The sequence below is a fragment of the Myotis lucifugus genome, unplaced genomic scaffold (assembly GCF_000147115.1).
Source record: "Myotis lucifugus unplaced genomic scaffold, Myoluc2.0 scaffold_175, whole genome shotgun sequence".
Lineage (NCBI taxonomy): Eukaryota > Metazoa > Chordata > Mammalia > Chiroptera > Vespertilionidae > Myotis > Myotis lucifugus.
The window spans coordinates 815,556-833,693 of NW_005871223.1; the positions used below are offsets into that span (position 1 = coordinate 815,556).

Here is an 18,138-nt window from a genome sequence, read left to right on the forward strand (position 1 = left end):
CTAACCATCTTTAGGGGATGCGGTCAAGAGTACAGTGAACTGGTAAAGGGACATATGCAATGAAGGCCCTAAAACATACCCAAACAGTTGGAGAAGCAATTATTTTTAACCAGAGTGGGAGGCAGGAGGATAGAGGTTGTTGCCCAGGAAGGCTTTGCTAACTAAGTAGGTGGCATATTCAACCACCATTAGAGGATTTGCTGGGCAGAGGGAAATTCTAAAGAAGAAGAATACAGTATTTTTGCCCTTGAATTGTATGCTCTTTGCATGTGAGCAAAGTATTATAGCACAGTGTTTCATGTGGTTTAATTATGGTGCCCGTGCCTCCTATGTTGAGTTGGAATAACATGGAAAAGGCTCTTTGTAACTGTAAGGAGCTTTCAAAGGCCTTTGACCACCTACAGCTCCCCAGATGCTTCATATGTGGCATCCCTTTCAACCCCTAAGTTTCAGCTTCACCGAAGGACTTTCAAGGTGGTTTTCTTTTTTCAGCAAGTATCAACATTTTTGGAATACAAAGTCGGAGTGCTGTTTGAATTATGTGTGTAAAACAATGTGAGAAGGTGTTTTGGAGGGGAGGTTTTTTGGAATACACATTTATCCACAATAAATCTATTCCAAAATGTAAGTGAATGTTCTAGAAATGAATGTTCTAGAAAAGATGACCTCTAGTGGCCACTTGCTTTCTGTTGCATTCTCTTAATGATACTTCATTCTGCTTATGAATACATCTATGTGGAATTAAATTTACATAATCCTTTTTGTACATCAGGATAATAAAATGTAAGAAAACATTTATTTTAATCCCTTTTTATTGCTTAAATGTTACTTCCAAATAAATTGTCTTTTGAAATCTAGTCCATAAATAGAAGTGAGCCATGATCAAGTCATCAGTTTAGGGTTATATTGTCTGTCTGACTGGTATGATTGTCTTGGTTTGATGCTGTAGTCTTTCTTCCTCTCCTGCATAATAACCTTCTTGTGAAATTTTTACATAAAAAAATATATATTAAGGGATCCATACAGATGTTTGTTGCAGCCAACAAGAGAGTTGTTTCTTTAGCGATAAACAATTGATGCTGCAATCTACAGTTAGTCTTGCTGTTGGTTTGACTCTGAGTATATGGAACTCTGGCAAAATGAAATGGAGCAAAACACAGAAAGAAGACAGCTACAACAATAAACACTTTACCTTCCAGCTTCTTGTTGTTTTTGCTGTCCTTACTTTTCGACTTTCTGTAAGAATCATATACTTTTTTTGCAATCACCACATAAAACAGAAGCATTAAGGCAAAAACCGTCCAGAAAATGAACTGGGATATGTAATTCACCGCTTGGTGCCACTTCAACCCCAGAGGGCTCTTTAAGGAGGCACACTTTTTCACAGTTGACGGTGTCATCTTCTGGTTGCTTAAGATCATGTTTGGCAGAGAGATGAGGAACAAAAGGAACCAGACAAAGGTTGAGACTGTTTTTGCAAAAGTGGGTTTTTGTACAAAGAATTTTCCAAAAGGTCTGATGATCTTGAGGAATCTGTCAAAGGCGATGAGGCCCAGCAGAATGATGCCCACGTACATGGTCTCATAGAAGATGACGGCGGAGAAGCGACACACGAAGGCTCTGAGTTGCCAGGGTCCCAGGTGTGAATCGGAGAGGATTTTAAATGGAAGCATGAGTGTCATTACCAGGTCGGCCACCAGAGTACTTTTGAGGTAAACGATGAAGGTGGAGGAGCTGGGGATGTGAATGAACACCCACAGCGCCAGAGTGTTCAGCGAGATGCTGGTGAGGAAAACAATGGTGTAAATGGCTGGGAACACCAGCTGTGCTATCCGCGTGTCCCTGGGGCACTGCTCAGACCCGTTGAAGCCCTTCGTCACTGTGGCGTTCATGATTTCCAGTGTCAGCTGTTACAAATAAACACACACAGACACACAGTAAAACAAAGCCTTTCATGATTTCAAAATGCTGCTTTTAGAAAAAACAGACTTTAGGTTTGTAGCATAGTAATACCTTCTGTATTAACATTATCACATTCAGTAGATCGATGGAGAAGGCACAGTTTGTTTAGGATTTTTAAAGTGCATAATACGGTTTTGGTACTTGTAACATTACCCTTACTCTCAGCATTATGAAATCCAAATAACAGGTCCTACCCGATTCACAAGTGCTACTCTTACTATGGCAGTAAAACAAAACCCCATTTAAGAGGTACTAATTGATGTCAGAATACTGTACATTATATAATTTTTTATGCTCCTAATCTAGTTTGTAGAATGTTAACCTTAAAGCATTTCCCACCTTGAGTATAGTCTACCATTTATAAACAAGCACACTTATAATAAAAATTGAAACTCACCTTTGTTTGCGAGGAGGCTCGCTCGCTGTCTCCTGCTTGGCGCAGTCATTAGATCAGCCCACGAAGAGCGTGTGAAGCAAGCCCTTCTGCTTTCTTAAACCTGCTTTCCTTCCTCATTTCACGTGTAATGTGATCCATTGGAATCTCTTCACATTCAGACCTTCGGAGGATTTTCTAATAAGAAATCTCTTATTTCAAAGTTATGTACTCTTCATCTACTATGACTTGCATAAATTAGTTGCAGTTTCTTTATATTTTCTCATAGTGTAACTTTCCTGCAGCTTAATCTTGTTTACCTACTTGTTTAATGAAATTTTTGAGTGCCTCTTGTATATAGTAATGGGAGGCAGAAAGATAAAGAAAATAGCCCAAATTACAACAAAGTGTAATAGTTGACTCTAAAATCAGATAGAATCATTATCTGCATCCTTCTAGACTGTTTTCCCCAGAAATTTGTGTTCAGTATGATGGCCTGTTTGTTTCTATAAACATTTATCTTAGTCTTTTTGTCTTTCCATCTCTGAAAGAGAAAATGACATATTTGCTAAGGGTTAAGGGCTAATAGATCCAGATTTTTGGAGTCAGAATCCCACACCCACCAATTACTGTGTACTAGATCATAGACAGCTGATTTGATGGCTCTGTGCTGCAGTGTCCTCCTCTGTGTGGTGGGTTTAGTAATGGTGTATACCCTATAGTCTTGCTGAGAGGACGAAGTGCGGGCCTGGAATAGTGCTGGCTGAAAAGTTTTAGTCACTCACTGCTCTGGTGTGGGAATTATAGATTTAAATGGCGACATACTTTCTCATTTATTAGAAAACCATTTTTGGAAATCTTCCCTGTATTTCATGTTATATGCGAAGTGCTATAGACTTCAGGAATTTTATCCATCAATCAATCTTGGGCCAAGGTCTACAAATTTTTTTCTTTAAGATCTCTTCAAGTTTGAAAGAGTAATTGCTGTTTTTTTAAAAATATATTTTTATTTATTTTAGAGAGGAAAGGAGAAGGGGAGAGAGATAGAAACATCAATGATGAGAGAGAATCATTGGTTGGCTGCCTCCTGCACACCTCACACTGGGGATTGAGCCCATAACCCGGGCATGTGCCCTGATCAGGAATCGAACCCGGGACCCTTCAGTTCCCAGGCTCTATCCACTGAGCCATGCTGGCCAGGCTAATTGCTGCTTTTATATAGACAAAAATCTATAATAAATGTTGTCTTGCCAGATAGGTCAAGGGAAAGAGGAAATTTAGAGATCTTATGAGGGAATGTGGAGTTCTCCATGGTGAGTTTCACTTCATATTTTGTGCTACAAGTTTAACCACAGAGCTGGAGTAGACTGTCGGGTTGGTTGATTGAGAATTTTTCGATGACTTGGCTTGGGATTCTGAGAATAAAACTCTATAACCAACCAGACATTTTGAGGCAATGGGATGCCTGATAATTTTGCTTGGAACTAACCTATGGTGACACAGTTTGAAAAAAAAAATGTGTTTCATTCAAATTGATTCTTGGAAATACAGATTCTGGATTTCATTAATGCAGTGGAACATAATTTAAACATATCTTTTTGTTTGCTTTATTAGAGAGTAAAAACAAACAAAACTTTTTTAGTTTTATTTTTTAAGTAGAGGGATTTGACTTACGTAATTAAGTGTACATTTCCTGACAGAGGCAAATCCATTGAAGGTTTGGAATAGTTTCAATTTAAACAAGGGAAATTTCATTTCATAATGTGAAAACTGGAAATCACATTTTGGTCAAATTTCAAAATGCCAGAGTGTGGGAAACTTTCAAAAGGGGAACTCAAGTGGTATCGATTTCTAAAGTTACGGAAGGGTATTCTTTTAAATGGGTTGGTAGGTTTCAAAATTTTTCATCATAGTAAATATTCCATAGGTCACTCATTCCTCTGCGTCCATGTGCTTAGTGTGCATTGGCCGTCTTTCTTTGTTCTCATGAGTTGCCGTGACCCATGGGGGAGGTATTTTGCCCTTGATACTGTCTCTGAGAGGCTGCCCAGCAGAGCAGATATGAGCATGGCCTCAGGAGCCAGAGTGCCTGGGTTCAATTCCTTATTCTAACTCGTACTTTTCTTACGACCCTGGGCAAGTTAGTTATGCTCTCTATGAAACCATTGTCTCCACTTTATATGAAAATAAGTAATGGTGTCTGCTTTTCTGTGTTGTTAAAGGGATACAATGGGTGAAAATTCACCCACTGTGGAGAATGAATCCTGTGACATGGTAGGTATTGGCATGTTTTCTATTAAATGAAATTAAAAGAAAAGTGGAATATAATGTAGAACTGTGGGATAGCTCATGAAAGACAGGAGGAAAAAATCAAATCCTATATAATAAAAGGCTAATATGCAAATTGTCCCCTCAGGAGTTCTACCAACCGGGTGTTTGACCACCAGTGGGTGGCACGGAATGAAGGAAGGCCCTGGCCGGCAGCCAGCAGCCAGGGGAAGGAAGACCCCAATCAGCCCTGATCTCTGGCCAGGCCTAGGGACCCTACCCATGCACCGGGCCTCTAGTAAGATATAAGTAAAGGTTCCAGAAATTAGGTGCCTGTCAAATGGGAATAAACTAAACATTTAAAATCCACCCAGCTGGTGTGGCTCAGTCAGGGCACATGCCCAGGTTGCAGACTTGTTCCCTAGTAAGGGCGTGCAGGAGGCAGCTGATCAATGATTCTCTCTCATCTTTGATGTTTCTATCTCTCTCCCTCTCCCTTCCTCTTTGAAATCAATAAAAATATATTTTAAAAAATAAAATCCTATCGGACTCAAAAGGAAATATAGTCAAAACTAATAAAATCACACTGGCTGTGCTGGTCTGTTGATAATATGATCTTATTCAGTTCTTACAGCAGTGATCGGTCCCATTTTACAGGTGAGAAAACAGAAGTGCAGAAGTGAAGCACTTCGCCTCAGATCATGCAGCCCAGGCCCACTGCAAACCCACAGTCTAGCTCTAGGCCCCACACTCAGAGCCGGCCTTACTCTCTCCTGGCTGTTAGAAGCCACAGATAAGGTGACCATGGAATTGTTTACCAAATTCTGGAGTTTTTGAGGTGGGCATAACTGAATGATGAATGAGACGAAACAGTAAACTATAAAGTTAATGGACTTGTGAAACTTCTTGTCTTAAAGTGAGGTGTGAGGTTGAAAACATAAATTGGTTCAAAGCAGTATAATCAGAAGAGAAATAAGATAAAATAAAAATTAGAAGCCTGCAGAATGGGAATAACTACATTTGTAGTCTCCTTTGGGATTTTCCTTTGGATCAGAGTTAACAGTTTAAAGGTTCCTGTTGATGTGGTAACCAGTGCCATGTAAATAATATGTGAAAGATGAAGTATTTACTTTTATTTGGATTGAAAGTCAAAATGGGAACTCCTGTACTCATAGAAGAACCTTTTACTTCCCATCAAGGTATACCATGGTACTTTCGCAGATTATATGAAAATGTTTAAAAAATTCCACACTGGATTAACCGAAAGTGGTAATAATAAGCTAAAATAAATTATGCAATTTCAAGTTAAATGTAGTAATCTTTGTCTATTATTAAATTCAACATTAGAAAGTCTGTACCCATGACTGGAAACAGGCAATTGATTCACAATATCTGAAACAATTATATGAATATTCAGCTTCATAATTTTATTATAAAGTTTAAAGAGTTCAAATATAGACATGTATATAGTAGTAATTGCAAGTTAATCCCTTTTACATATAATACCAATGGTTTGGAAATATGTACATGTACATATATATTTACATTTATTGATATATTGTATCTTTATTTTATTTTATGTCAGTACATGATAACTTCCCTAATTTAAAAAAAATGTTATACAATATAAAGTTATCATAGTTTAGTTAAGTTGTTGGGCATTTATTTTTCCCATTTTTTTCTCATATTAAAAAACAGTACTGTAGAGCATATACATGTCCATATATTTTTGTGCATTTGTTGCAACATATTTATAGGAAGTTCCCTAAAAGTGGAATGCTGGATCAAACACTGTGCATCAATATGTAGAACGTTATTTTCCAGTAGCTTTCCAGAAAGATTGTACTGATTTGTAGTCTCACTGAGTGGGATTCTACAACACCTTGCTTAAAAACTTATAAATCAATTCTAAACTCATGGTGCAAAAAAGCCATGTCATTTTAGTATACTTATTTGATTATTAGTGATATATATGTATTTATATTATACTGCCCATTTGTATTTCTCCTGGAAATTGATTTTTCAAGCCCTTTCCCCATATTTTTAAAAAGTCAGGCTGTCTCTTTTTACTTAGAGACTTGTAAGCATGTTTCCACATGCTTAGCTCCCACTGGCATCATTGTAGTCCCGCTTTGGGCATTCCCAGCTAGCAGGTCACCTAGATCAGCGACTGGACTGCAGTTGTTTACAGTGCAAAGCCACTGAAGTACCCTGGTGCTTGAAGACAGGGTTGTTTTTGTTTTGTTTTTTTCCCGTGTAGGGGTTTTCTTCTGCTTTTAAAGTTCTAGTCCAGGGGTTGTCAGTCTTTTAAAGAACTAGCTAGTAAATACTTTTGTGGCTTTGTAGTCTCCAACACAACTACTTATCCCTGTTGTTACGGCAGGTAAAACCCCAGTGGGTGTGGCTGTGTTCTAATAAAACCTTATGGACACTGAAACTTGAATTCATGTAACTTTAATGCAGCATGAGCTTTTACCCTTCTTCTAACTTTTATCCCCACAAACATTTGAAATGTAAAATCCATTCTTAGCATATTACACTTTGATTGGTTGAACAGACAACCAGACGACCAGATACTTAGCATATTAGGCTTTTATTATATAGGATTCAGCCTTTTCATTTCTTCTCATATGATATTTAGATATTGGAATCTATGCCTTCTGCTTGAGAATCACCTCTGAGGATCATATATAATTAAGATAAATGATGTCATAATTCCCAGTGTGTTGTATATTTTATTTATATTAAGAAAAATGAACATGGCTTCTGTGGAATCAGTCTACATTTGAAGTCTGACCTGGTTTCCCATTTACATATGAACTAATTGATGTGAGATGTCACCTTCAGAAGATTTTCTCAATATTCTGTCTTAAAAGTGTTGGCAGCTAATCTTTCTTAAACGGGTTTAACATTTGAGGTAGGGGGAAGATAGGAAGTGAGTCATGGTATCTAATATCTTTGAACAAAGAATTTCTAACAAAGTGTGATTTAGAGTTTAATGTAAATTTTTTGTTATACACACAAATAACAAACAGGTAATCCAAACATTTTGTTGTTGTTGTTAATCCTCACCCGAGGATATTTTTTCCATTGATTTTTAGACAGAGTGGGAAGGAGGGGGAGAGGCAGAGAGAGAAATATCAAACCCAGGACTCTTCAGTCTGAGGGCCGACACCCCAACCACTGAACCAAACCAGCAAGGGCATAAATCCAACCATTTTAATGACTTTCCTGTTGATAGTTATGCTGTACAAATGCCTAATTACATTTGTTTTTCTCACTATGGGAAATGTTTATTAACTTGTGTGCAGTCTCTAGTAGCTAGTTAATAAAGATAAGTTAATGATGCTATTGTATTTACTAAAGTTGTGAAAACATTAGTAAAACCGATTTCTCTAGTGTTAAGGGAGTATTATGTTTGTTTGTTTTTGTATGTGTGTATTAGAATATCTTATAAAAAGCCTCCTTATTTAATGGCTTCATTTGCTATTTCTATACTTTTTATTGGGAAAGTAGTTTTTAATCTTCTATCTTAATGAACATTAAAAAAATTCAGTCTAATCTATTACCATTTCAATTAGTATAAATCCCTTAGGTCTTTGCTGATAATTATAAGTTAGTAGTTACTATTCTTTGTGTGCCCCACTTACTTAAATTTTTATAATGATTATCACAATAGGTCAGCATTTGGTTAGGGGACTAGAATTGTATATACAACTAACTAGAGGCATGATGCACAAAATTTGTGCAAGGGGCTCGGCCCTTGCAGCCGCGGTGGCTTGCCTCGGCCCTTGCAGCCCCACTTGTCCAGAAGGTCATCCGGAAGAATGTCCAGAAGGTCGTTTGGCTGCCTGATCTAATTAGCATGTTACGTTTTTATTATTATAGATAAGTATAATTTTTGGTCAGAAGATTTTATCAGATTTATCATTCTCCAGTTGATTATATAGTAAGTTTACTAATATTGTGATCAATAATGTATTTATAGAATTACAGTAAGTATCATTATATTGTTACCTATTTTGCCAAAACTCTTCAATTCTTGAATTCTGTATGGTTTTGCATGTCACATGGTTATTGGATAACAGTTTGTTTTGCTCCACAGCTATATGTTAATTTAGTTTTCTACATTTTAAGATAGCTTTTAATACTGGAAAAGTAAATGAAAATTACTTTTGTAGTCTTCTATTGTTTCAAGCGTCATTGTTACTCAGCTGCTTCTTAGTATTAATATTTTTACATAGTGTTTTCTTTTAGGAGTTCCAAACACTAATATTTCAATCTGGTTAACAGATTGAAATCTTACCTCAATGTGTTTATATTGGAGTCTCTTCGCTTGGGTCCCTACCATCCTGACCTTTCCCCCTGTTTTCGTGGGGAGATGTTGCAGAATTGGTGCACTTCAGCATACTCATCAAGGAATTTTTGAAGGACTTGCAAAGGAAAAAGTAGATGAATGGATCCAGGCATGCATTTAAGGAAGTTAACCAGAGCGTGCTCTCCTTCACATAGAACAGAGTATTCTCCGCAGAGCAGTTAAAGACATCCCGGGTCTGGCTCAGGGTGTAGGGAATCCGGGCAAAATGGAAGGGAACAAAACAAATAAAAAATACAGCAATGATAATGAAAACCTTGATGTTCACCTTTTTCTTGTGAACTTTGCCAGTACCCCTTGTTCTTACATATGACCTGTATAGTTCTTTTGTAATGAGTGTATAACATACAATGACAATTAAAAAATTAATCCAGAAAATGACTTGACAGATATAATTGACTATTTCATGCCAGACCAAACCAAATTCTGATTTGAGGAAAGAGCATTTCTTCACATTCTTGTCTCTCGGCCTCCTGTTGGTTAGGATCATGTTAGGCAAAGAGAGTAAGAACATGAATGCCCAGATGACAACAGAGAGAATCTTGGCCCCCAGGAGATTGTTGGGGCTGGATGTTTTAAATGGCCTGGTGGTCTTCTGGTAGCGATCGATAGTTATCAGCCCTAGGAATGAAATACTGATATACATTGTGAAGTAGAATATGACAGAGGTCACTTGGCACACGAACACTCTCAGTGGTCCTGTTCCCAGTTTGGCATCACTGAGGATTTTGAATGGAAAAGTCAGAATCATGAGAAGATCAGAAATGACTGTGTTCTTAAGAAAAATAATAAAGTTGGATTTACTGCGGATTTGAAAGAAAATCCTCATTGCCAGGCTATTTGTGATGAGTCCAGTGAAAAACAGGACAGTGTAGAGGAGCGGGAAGAGGACCTGGGTGATGTGGTAGTCCCTGGTGCACAGGCTGCCGTTCCCCGGGGGAGAGGTAAAGTTGTCCATGGCCGCGTTCCCTCTTTGATACCTGGAGGGGAGGGGGGGTGGTTATTTTCAGTGCCAGTAGCTGATTTTGCTTTTGTCTCTGTGTGTAACTTTTCTGGACAGCCTTCTTTAAAAACAGGTTTCTAATTTTTTTTTGTGGCAAGTAGTAAGAACAAAGAAAACAATCTCATGATATTTCATCATATTCTACTTCTAGGAAAGTAAAATGGTCTGAATTATGTGAAGGTATGGATACTTTGTATTTTTTATTTGTTGAATATTTGCCTCTCTTAGAACATTTTTGATCTTAGGCAAAAACATCTGTATATTTATATATGAAGTCTAGAAGAGCAATATTAGGGCTCTGCTTTGTTCTCCGGTTTCATTTCCATGCCTTTAAAAAGTTCTTTTGTTTCTATTCAGTCACCCTTTCTGCACCAACCTTATTCCTGGACTTCACTTACTCTAGTTGCACCATCAAAGCATTCTAAGAAGAAATAACTGATAATTGCCTATTAGGATTAAGTAAGACACTGAGTCAGAAAGAAAAATTTCCTTTATAATTGAAGGATATTTCTGCCTCTATATTGCTGGCATCCATTCAAAAGTCAGGCCCATAAGGACTCATTCTTTAGCTTCAAATATAATGGTAGATACTATAACAAAGCAAAACCATGCTCATGTCTGGTTCCATAGGTTATTATACCCCAACAAGCAGCTGTAAATAAACTAACACTTCACTTGAATATGTTATCTGACATCTAAATTTTGAAATTTAAAGTGAGATTTGTAACATTTTTATTTCATCAAAGACAATGGAATTGATTGTTTATAGAATATTATTCCTAAATATAAGATATGGTAATGTTAAAGTACAGATATCTAAATTTAAAAAAATTCCATATAAAATATTTAAATATGACAAATAAAGGTAGAACTAAATACCCCAAATGTCAGTGGAATTAATTTTTTACATCCTTTAATTATTGAAAGTAAAACAAGATTCATTCACGTTGTCACAATTATGGCTTCAGTTTTCAACACCTCCTCACCTCTCACCTGTTTAACCTAAAACAAACCAAAAACAATATGTAATTGATATAAGATCACTGATTTTAACCTTCCTTGCTACCGCTATTTGCTTTAAGTTGTATATTCTTTGATAGTTTTGGAAATTCTACTTTGGGATTACTCATTTTGCATAGACTACAACTTATTTAACACATATTCTTGATCTGGAGAATTTCAGCTCTCTCTATATCTAAGTCTAATTCCACACTTGATGTAAAATTAGTAAGACCATTTGTATTTTATTTCAGTCCTCTATAAGTTTTTAAATGAAATTGTTATCTCTAACACCATTATTGTGGATTATATTTTAATTTTTATCCCAAATAAGTGCCTGCATTGATATTGTTACTAAAGGTTTCCAATTTTAAGAAAACCTGAAAAAATGTTCACATATGTCAAAGTGTAAATACATAGTGTAAATACAAAGTGTCAAATACTTCTAGATATAAAGTTACCTGGTTACTCTGTTGATTGGAGGATTTAAATGTATCCAGTAAGTGGTAGTCAGTTCAACTGCAGGGTGGCATCTGGTATTTTCCTTTTTAATGTCTTAGCTTAGTTGTTAAAACTCTTTACGGTAGAGAATTTGCAGAGTTCTCATCAGTAAAGTCTTGAGGTTTCTAGAGAGAAATAGAGCATGAGCGGAAGAGAGGACTCCACAATCAGAAATTACCTTCAAGTGCTGTGGACTCAAAGCTATGCAGACACTGGATTTCCGTTTGTCCACTTTTATGACTTCTGCTTTTATTTCCTTGGGAAATGTGGGGCAGGGTGGGTGAAAAGTCATCTTTTAAAAGGCAATTTTAAATCTTGTGGCTTTTTACTGAGACCTGCCATAGAGTTCATGCTGTATGAGTTCTTTTGGGTATTTTTCCCTGCGAGGATAAATCCAAGCTTTTTGAAGTCTGCTTCCTGGAGAAGGTTGCAAGCTTGCTTTCTTAGATGGCTGTTTACCTGAAAACATACTGTGCTCAACATCAGATGATGTATTATGCTGTAAGAGTAATTACATTAACTCAGAATCTGTGCTTGTTAGGGATGTTAAATCTCTTGCTCTTTGCCTTTCTTTTCCTGGTTAATAATGTCATTATTTTAAATCTGTGTTTGATCAACTTTTTGTAGATGAAACAGTTTCCTCCCATTATAAATTATAAAGTTCCAAAATTACATTAGAAAGAAAAACAGTTGTATCCAATTGCCAGGCTTATTATATAAAGTGTCTTTTATGATTTTCTTGAACAGAATTTACATAGAAACAATTTTTTTTTCTGTTAACCAAGTTTTTGGTGTTGGGGAATATATCATTAAATTCATGGATCCTTGTATTGCTATTACTTTGGTATAAATACTGCTGTGGACATGCATGCACACAAACACACACACAAATATTTCTAACTGTAATCTCCTCTGTTACCAGAGGACCATTTGGGTAGATGCCTTTGCTATGAAGATATGTTTTGGTTATTTCTTTCTTCTGAGTTTTGCGTGGGTTTGTCTCTGTATTTGTTAACCTTCAACAAAGGTTCTCAAAGTGCAGGCTTCCCCTGGGAAGTCATGAGAAATGCAGGATCCTTGGCACCAAACCGAGCCCCAGTGAGTCAGGAACTCTGGGTGCTCCCCTCACCTGCATTTAATGAGCTTCCCGTGTGATACTCATGCACACTGATGTTTTAAATCAGGACCACTGACTTAAATTGGCATTAAGAATCTGAAATCAAGTTATGAATTTGAATCATTTTATTTGGAAATTTCAGGTACTTAATAGATCCTAATCTGTTAGTCATCTAGAAGTGACAATTTGATATTAAACTCTTGAAAAAGTAGGAATCAGGTTATTTTTATTTTAAAATTTGACTTACAGTAAGCAAATCTTACTTGTTGATTTGGGGACACAAAATTAGACTTTGACAGAACTTTTATGTTATGTACACTTCAGAATAATAATCGCCAGTGTTTGATTCCTTATATCGTCATGAATTTACTCATTTTATGACCTCGACGACTCTCTGAAGTACACCTTCATATTATTTTTGTTTCTGGATGAGGGAAGCTGGGGAGCAGAGCAGTGGATTCATTAGAGGTCTGATGCCAACCATGCTGTCTGGTCCCGGAGCCTCCATCTGTAACTATTTTGCAGTTACGGCTAAATCTTCCCCCTCTTGCTGTCTCCTCGACATTGAGGTAGAGGAGCGAGAGGTAAATACCATGAAGGGAATGGCTGCACTTCTTGCAGGAAAATAAGAGTCATACTTGCGTTTACAGCAAATTGTAAACTCTAAAGAATGTTTATGAATTGTTTCTAAGGTCTAGAGATGAAACAAGGTTTGTGGGGAAAAATTATAACATAATGTACGTGTTATATTACAGGAACACTAATTCAGGATTCTTAAATCATATATTTTATTGAGAATTTACATTTCCAGATTCCTAGAGGACTATGAGTAGGGGATTGAAGGGTAAAGGAAAATCTCCAGCTCTTATTCTAGATTAACTTTATCTCTCCTCTGGTTTTAACTCACAACCACACCTGTCTGTGAACCTTCTCTGATAAAATTTTCTCATTGGAGGATGACTGCCAATTACCCATTTAGATCACTTGACCCTGAAAGTGACTAAAATCTTTTAAGCAAGAATTGTCTCAGGTTACAAAAGTATATTGTCATATGAATGTAGTAGAGCATTACCTCATTAATAAACAACAACACATGCAGTTTGTAATCTTATGTGTTACTTTGGGAACCAGACTAGCTTTAATTGATTTTGTTACTTTCAACGATTGAGATGACTTAGAATAAACTTATGCCCCAGAATTTTTACATGCAAGTGATTTAACCAGTTTATTTATTTTGCCAAGTCTGCTGAAGGTTGTCTGCTTATCTGAAAATATTTACTTGAATGAGATTACTCTGAACCCAGGGGGCCCCTGTCCTAAAGTGGAGGACTCTGGTCCCTTTGGAATCAGATTGTGGCAGGAGGATGGAGAGGTAGTTAAACCATTTGATTAGTTCACTTTGGCTATTTTAGTTCTAACACGGTTTGTAGGTGTGGTCATTCTGATATTAGTGAATGTTTTGATTGAACACATGCATTTTAAGGAATTGCTTGCTTATGTCATCTAGTTTGTCTTTTCTGGTGAGAGTATAGACATTTAGGTTTGATAAAAGACAAATTGCTAAAATAAGGAGTCCTGGGCATTGGGGTTTTTAGTAAAAGCGAATGCTAACTGTGCTGATCGAGTTGTCACCCTGTCTCAAGTGTTTTGCATGAAAGCGGAGGCCTAGTTACTATATTTAGTTAAACACCTAACATCAGTTATGCTCCTACAGTGCACTGACTCTGTTGGATAAAGTCTCATTTCAGCCATACTGCGGACTATAAGCTATTGTAGGACAAAGATTTCCTATACAAATCAAATTAAAGGGGTTTCCTATTTTTTTTTGATTTAAAGAAAAATTTACTCTAATTCAGGTGGAATTATTAACGAGAAGCAGCAGCTCATTTCTTGTTACTTTACGGGGGTGGGGAACCTTTTTTTCTTCCAAGGGCCATTTGTATATTTAAAACATCATTCAAGGGCCATACAAAATTGTCAGCTTAAAAGTTCGCCTGCTGTATTTGGTCAGACATTTAATGAACTCACCCTTTATGCCTTCCAGGGCCAGACCAAATGATTTTGTGGGCCTTGTATGGCTCGCAGGTCGGCTGTTCCCTGACCCTGCTTAACACAGCCTCCCTCCTTACACATGTACACACCTATTCTTCACCCCAGCGCAAGGCTTATTATTGATGTAGCATTTATATGAAGTCATTCTATTTTAAACAGAACAATGTCATATTGAAGAATTCAGCTACAAAAATAATGCTTGAAAACCTCTTTTAATAGTTATTTATTCTCAGAGGGAGGGGATGGGGCCATGAAGAGATTAGCCAAAGAACTTATATGCATACTAGTGGCCCAGTGCACGGAATTCATGCATGGGGGGGGGGGGTCCCTCAGCCCAGCCTGCACCCTCTCCAATCGGGGACCCCTTGGGGGATGTCCGACTGCCTTTTTAGGCCCGATCCCTGTGGACATCCCTCTCGCAATCTGGGGCCGCTGGCTCCTAACCGCTCACCTGCCTGCCTGCCTGATCACCCCTGACTACCTCTGCCTGCCTGCCTGATTGCCCCTAACCCCTCTGCCTGCCTGCCTGATCGCCCCTAACCTCTCTGCCTACCTGATCGCCCCTAACTGCCCTCCCCTGCCGACCTGATCTCGCCCCCAACTGCTCTCCTCTGCCAGCCTGATCTTGCCCCCAACTGCCCTCCCCTCCCTGCCTGATCACCCCTAATTGCCTCTGCCTCGACCCCCACCACCATGGCTTTGTCCGGAAGGAAGTTGGACATCTGGAAGATGGCCGGTGGACCTGGTCTAATTAGCATATTACCCTTTTATTAGTATAGAAAAAGAGGGACACCTGTAATACTTTCAACAATAAAGACATATTAAAAATAATAAAATAAACTTATTTTAATAAAGGAACTAAAAATTTTATGTAGATTTATTATTTTTTAAAAAGTGGTTTTTACTCCTTTTTGGAGATGATGTATACTGGGTTTGCATTTGAATATTTAAACATACAAATTAATGAGTGTTGGGAAGTTTGAAATGCTTAATTATATTGTATCAGCAGGACAAGTGCATCTACTTTATCCATCTTAATTAGTGTTCAAAAGAAAAGGAAGCACTCAGAGGGGGATTCTTATTTCCCTTTAAGGAGCATTAATTTATTAATTTTTAAATTCTACAGTTAATTGGGTCATTTGTAGAAATAATCCGAAAATATTAATAAGGAAAGTACATAGCTCTGATAGTCTAGCCACCATTGTCATATCTTTGTGAACACACACGTGTTTTGGCAACATTTCTAATCACATATTTTAAAGAAATGAACATGACTCAGAGCAGACTTCAATTTAATTCACTTCAATTCTTCCTTCAGTTCTTCTCAAGGATATTTGGGTTGAGAGGCACATTTTAATTTCTGTAGTATAACAGGCCTCCCCGGGTTTTGGACATGCATCCTCCTAGTTCCCTATCAGTTAGGTGATTTTTATCTGGAGAAAGAGAGTAATCGATCTGGAGATTTTCAAAAGTCAGTGCACAGGGGAGATGAACTGTCCCACCCATGGACAGCACACTGGCAGTGGCTAGACATCTGTGGATTGCCTAGTGATTTTTTTTCCTGCCGAATAAATATGTCCTTCAGGGAATAAATAACAGAATAATTCTTCGGTACTGATCTCCAATCATTAATTTTACTTACAACTAGGCTACTTGAGGGTGTTTGGATTCCCAGATGAAAGAGTAGAACTTATTGGTACTCTTAGGAATATTTGGCCTATTTTCTTAGGGTGCCTTAATTCTCATGTAGCATAAGTTGGTATTTGAAGACTTGTACATTTTCTGCATGTACCGAAAATTGACATAAACCAATTTCGTAGTTTTCATCTTACAGCACACATAAACTAATTACTAAAGTTCTGTGGCACCAAACAATGTGCTTTTTGCTGATCTGACAAGAATAAAAGGTATCATTGTGATTCATTCACACTGGATGGCTATTGTGTTGGCTGTTGTCATTTTTTTCATTTGACAACCTAAGGGAAAAGAGGTCAGTGCCCCTGACTAAATAGTCGGGTATTGTATGTTTTAAAAATTCTTGCAGCACACTGGTTGAAAATTGCTATTGTAGGCTGTTGAAAAAGAGTTGCTTTTAGAAGTCTTTGCCTTTCCATTTTGAAGATTAGTAACACCTACCATGCATGTTTTTCCTCACAATATCAGCTATCAGAAGCACATACAGTTTTATACCACGCAGAGGGGACCAGTGGTTCTTTCCCAGCTAAGTGCATGTTGCTCTTGCTTTTAAATTCCATCCCTCACTCTCAACTCATGACTGTGCTTCTAGTCCAACTCCCTGAGTATATCAGGACCAATGAACTGATATGAAGTTCCTCACATTCCTCATTTTTCACCCACATTCTCCATGTTTTTATCAGTTTCCTTTTACTCTGTGGTGAAGTGTAAAGGTGTGCCTGACTTTCTTTCCAAGTTAAGCCAGACAAGACACTGTTGTTTTCTATCTATCAGTTATCTGCCCTTCGACCTGGATTTCCTTCCTGGAGACTCTATTTGGAACATAGCTTTGAAACAAGAGGTTGCCATTGATTATCTTAACACAACCTTCTCTTTCCTCTCAAGCTGCTGTTCTTCATGCCCAATACTAGTAAATGTGGGTTACTTCCTTTGCCTTCTCTTATTTCACCACCTACTCTTACTTCAGCTCCCTGTTTCCTGCTCTCTGCCCTCCATCCCTCATTGTAGAGAAACTTCTCTTTTGAGGTTCACACATGTGTTTTTTAAAAAAACAAGTCAGCTACATCCATTGTGACTTCTCGATTGCATTTGATACTATTGATGACTCCCAGTGTTAAATGTCCCCTCCATGACTAACCTCTGTGACCCTGACTTCCCTGGTGCTCTTATTAATTACTAGAGGCCCGGTGCATGATAATTCTTGCACCAGGGGAGGGGTGTCCCCTCAGCCCAGCCTGCACTCTCTCCAATCCGGGACCACTCAAGGGATGTCCAACTGCCTGTTTAAGTGAATTAAATTGAAGTCTGCTCTGAGTCATGTTCATTTCTTTAAACCAGCAGTCGGACATCCTCTCACAATCCTGGACCGCTGCCTCCTAACCACTCACCTGCCTGCCTGCCTGGTCGCTCCTAACTGCCCGCCCCTCCCGACCTGGTAACCCCCGTACTGCCACCGCCTCCCCGTCTGTTCTTCCTGGCTCTTGGCCCTTCATCTCCAACTAATAAACATATAGTAACACATTATTTTTCATTCAAGAAGAAACTCTTGATTTTTTCAATGATACTGTTTTTTATTGATATATTACATACAGACAAAAAAAGTGTACTAACTCTATGTATTCTTCTACCAAATTAAATACACTCCGTAATGAAGCTCAAATTCACAAAATCACATTATCAGAACACTTCACACTTGATGTGGTTCCCCTTCCAGCCACTTCTCTCTCCTGACGGGAAGAGAGATCCCAACTTCTTAACAGCTTAAGACTTAATACTGCCCAACCTCGGAACTT

General features: G+C 37.8%; 3 protein-coding genes across 5 annotated transcripts in view; 1 reads left to right on the forward strand and 2 right to left on the reverse strand.

The window, feature by feature from the left end:
• Positions 1 to 701: 701 nt before the first annotated feature.
• On the reverse strand, positions 702 to 2,487 carry P2RY13 (purinergic receptor P2Y13). The gene is made up of 2 exons (XM_006096314.3): positions 2,360 to 2,487; positions 702 to 1,907 (listed from the first exon to the last, which is right to left on the reverse strand). The coding sequence occupies exon 2, from the start codon at positions 1,890 to 1,892 to the stop codon at positions 891 to 893; it is 1,002 nt and encodes a 333-aa protein (XP_006096376.1). The 5' UTR covers positions 1,893 to 1,907; positions 2,360 to 2,487; the 3' UTR covers positions 702 to 890.
• The window catches only part of LOC102429519 (mediator of RNA polymerase II transcription subunit 12-like protein), a 107,003-nt gene continuing 90,004 nt past the window's right edge, over positions 1,140 to 18,138 (forward strand). The window contains exons 1-2 of the mRNA XM_023760179.1: positions 1,140 to 1,238; positions 1,689 to 1,712. Of these exons, the coding sequence (XP_023615947.1) occupies positions 1,140 to 1,238; positions 1,689 to 1,712 (123 nt within the window). The remainder of the gene's footprint in view (positions 1,239 to 1,688; positions 1,713 to 18,138) is intronic.
• P2RY12 (purinergic receptor P2Y12) overlaps positions 8,646 to 18,138 on the reverse strand; it is a 52,653-nt gene continuing 43,160 nt past the window's right edge. For 2 of the 3 annotated variants that reach the window (XM_014462246.2, XM_006096312.3), the window contains exons 2-3: positions 11,442 to 11,606; positions 8,646 to 9,958 (exon numbers count right to left, since the gene is read on the reverse strand). In XM_014462246.2, coding sequence (XP_014317732.1) covers positions 8,920 to 9,936 — 1,017 coding nt within the window. In that variant the 5' untranslated portion in view covers positions 9,937 to 9,958; positions 11,442 to 11,606 and the 3' untranslated portion in view covers positions 8,646 to 8,919. Of the gene's footprint in view, positions 9,959 to 11,423; positions 11,607 to 18,138 lie in introns of all 3 variants that reach the window. The other variant, XM_023760199.1, reaches the window with a different exon arrangement.

Excerpts from the sequence above, each read along its gene's own strand:
- P2RY13 (XM_006096314.3), bottom strand. The coding sequence starts at position 1,892 with ATGAACGCCACAGTGACGAAGGGCTTCAACGGGTCTGAGCAGTGCCCC.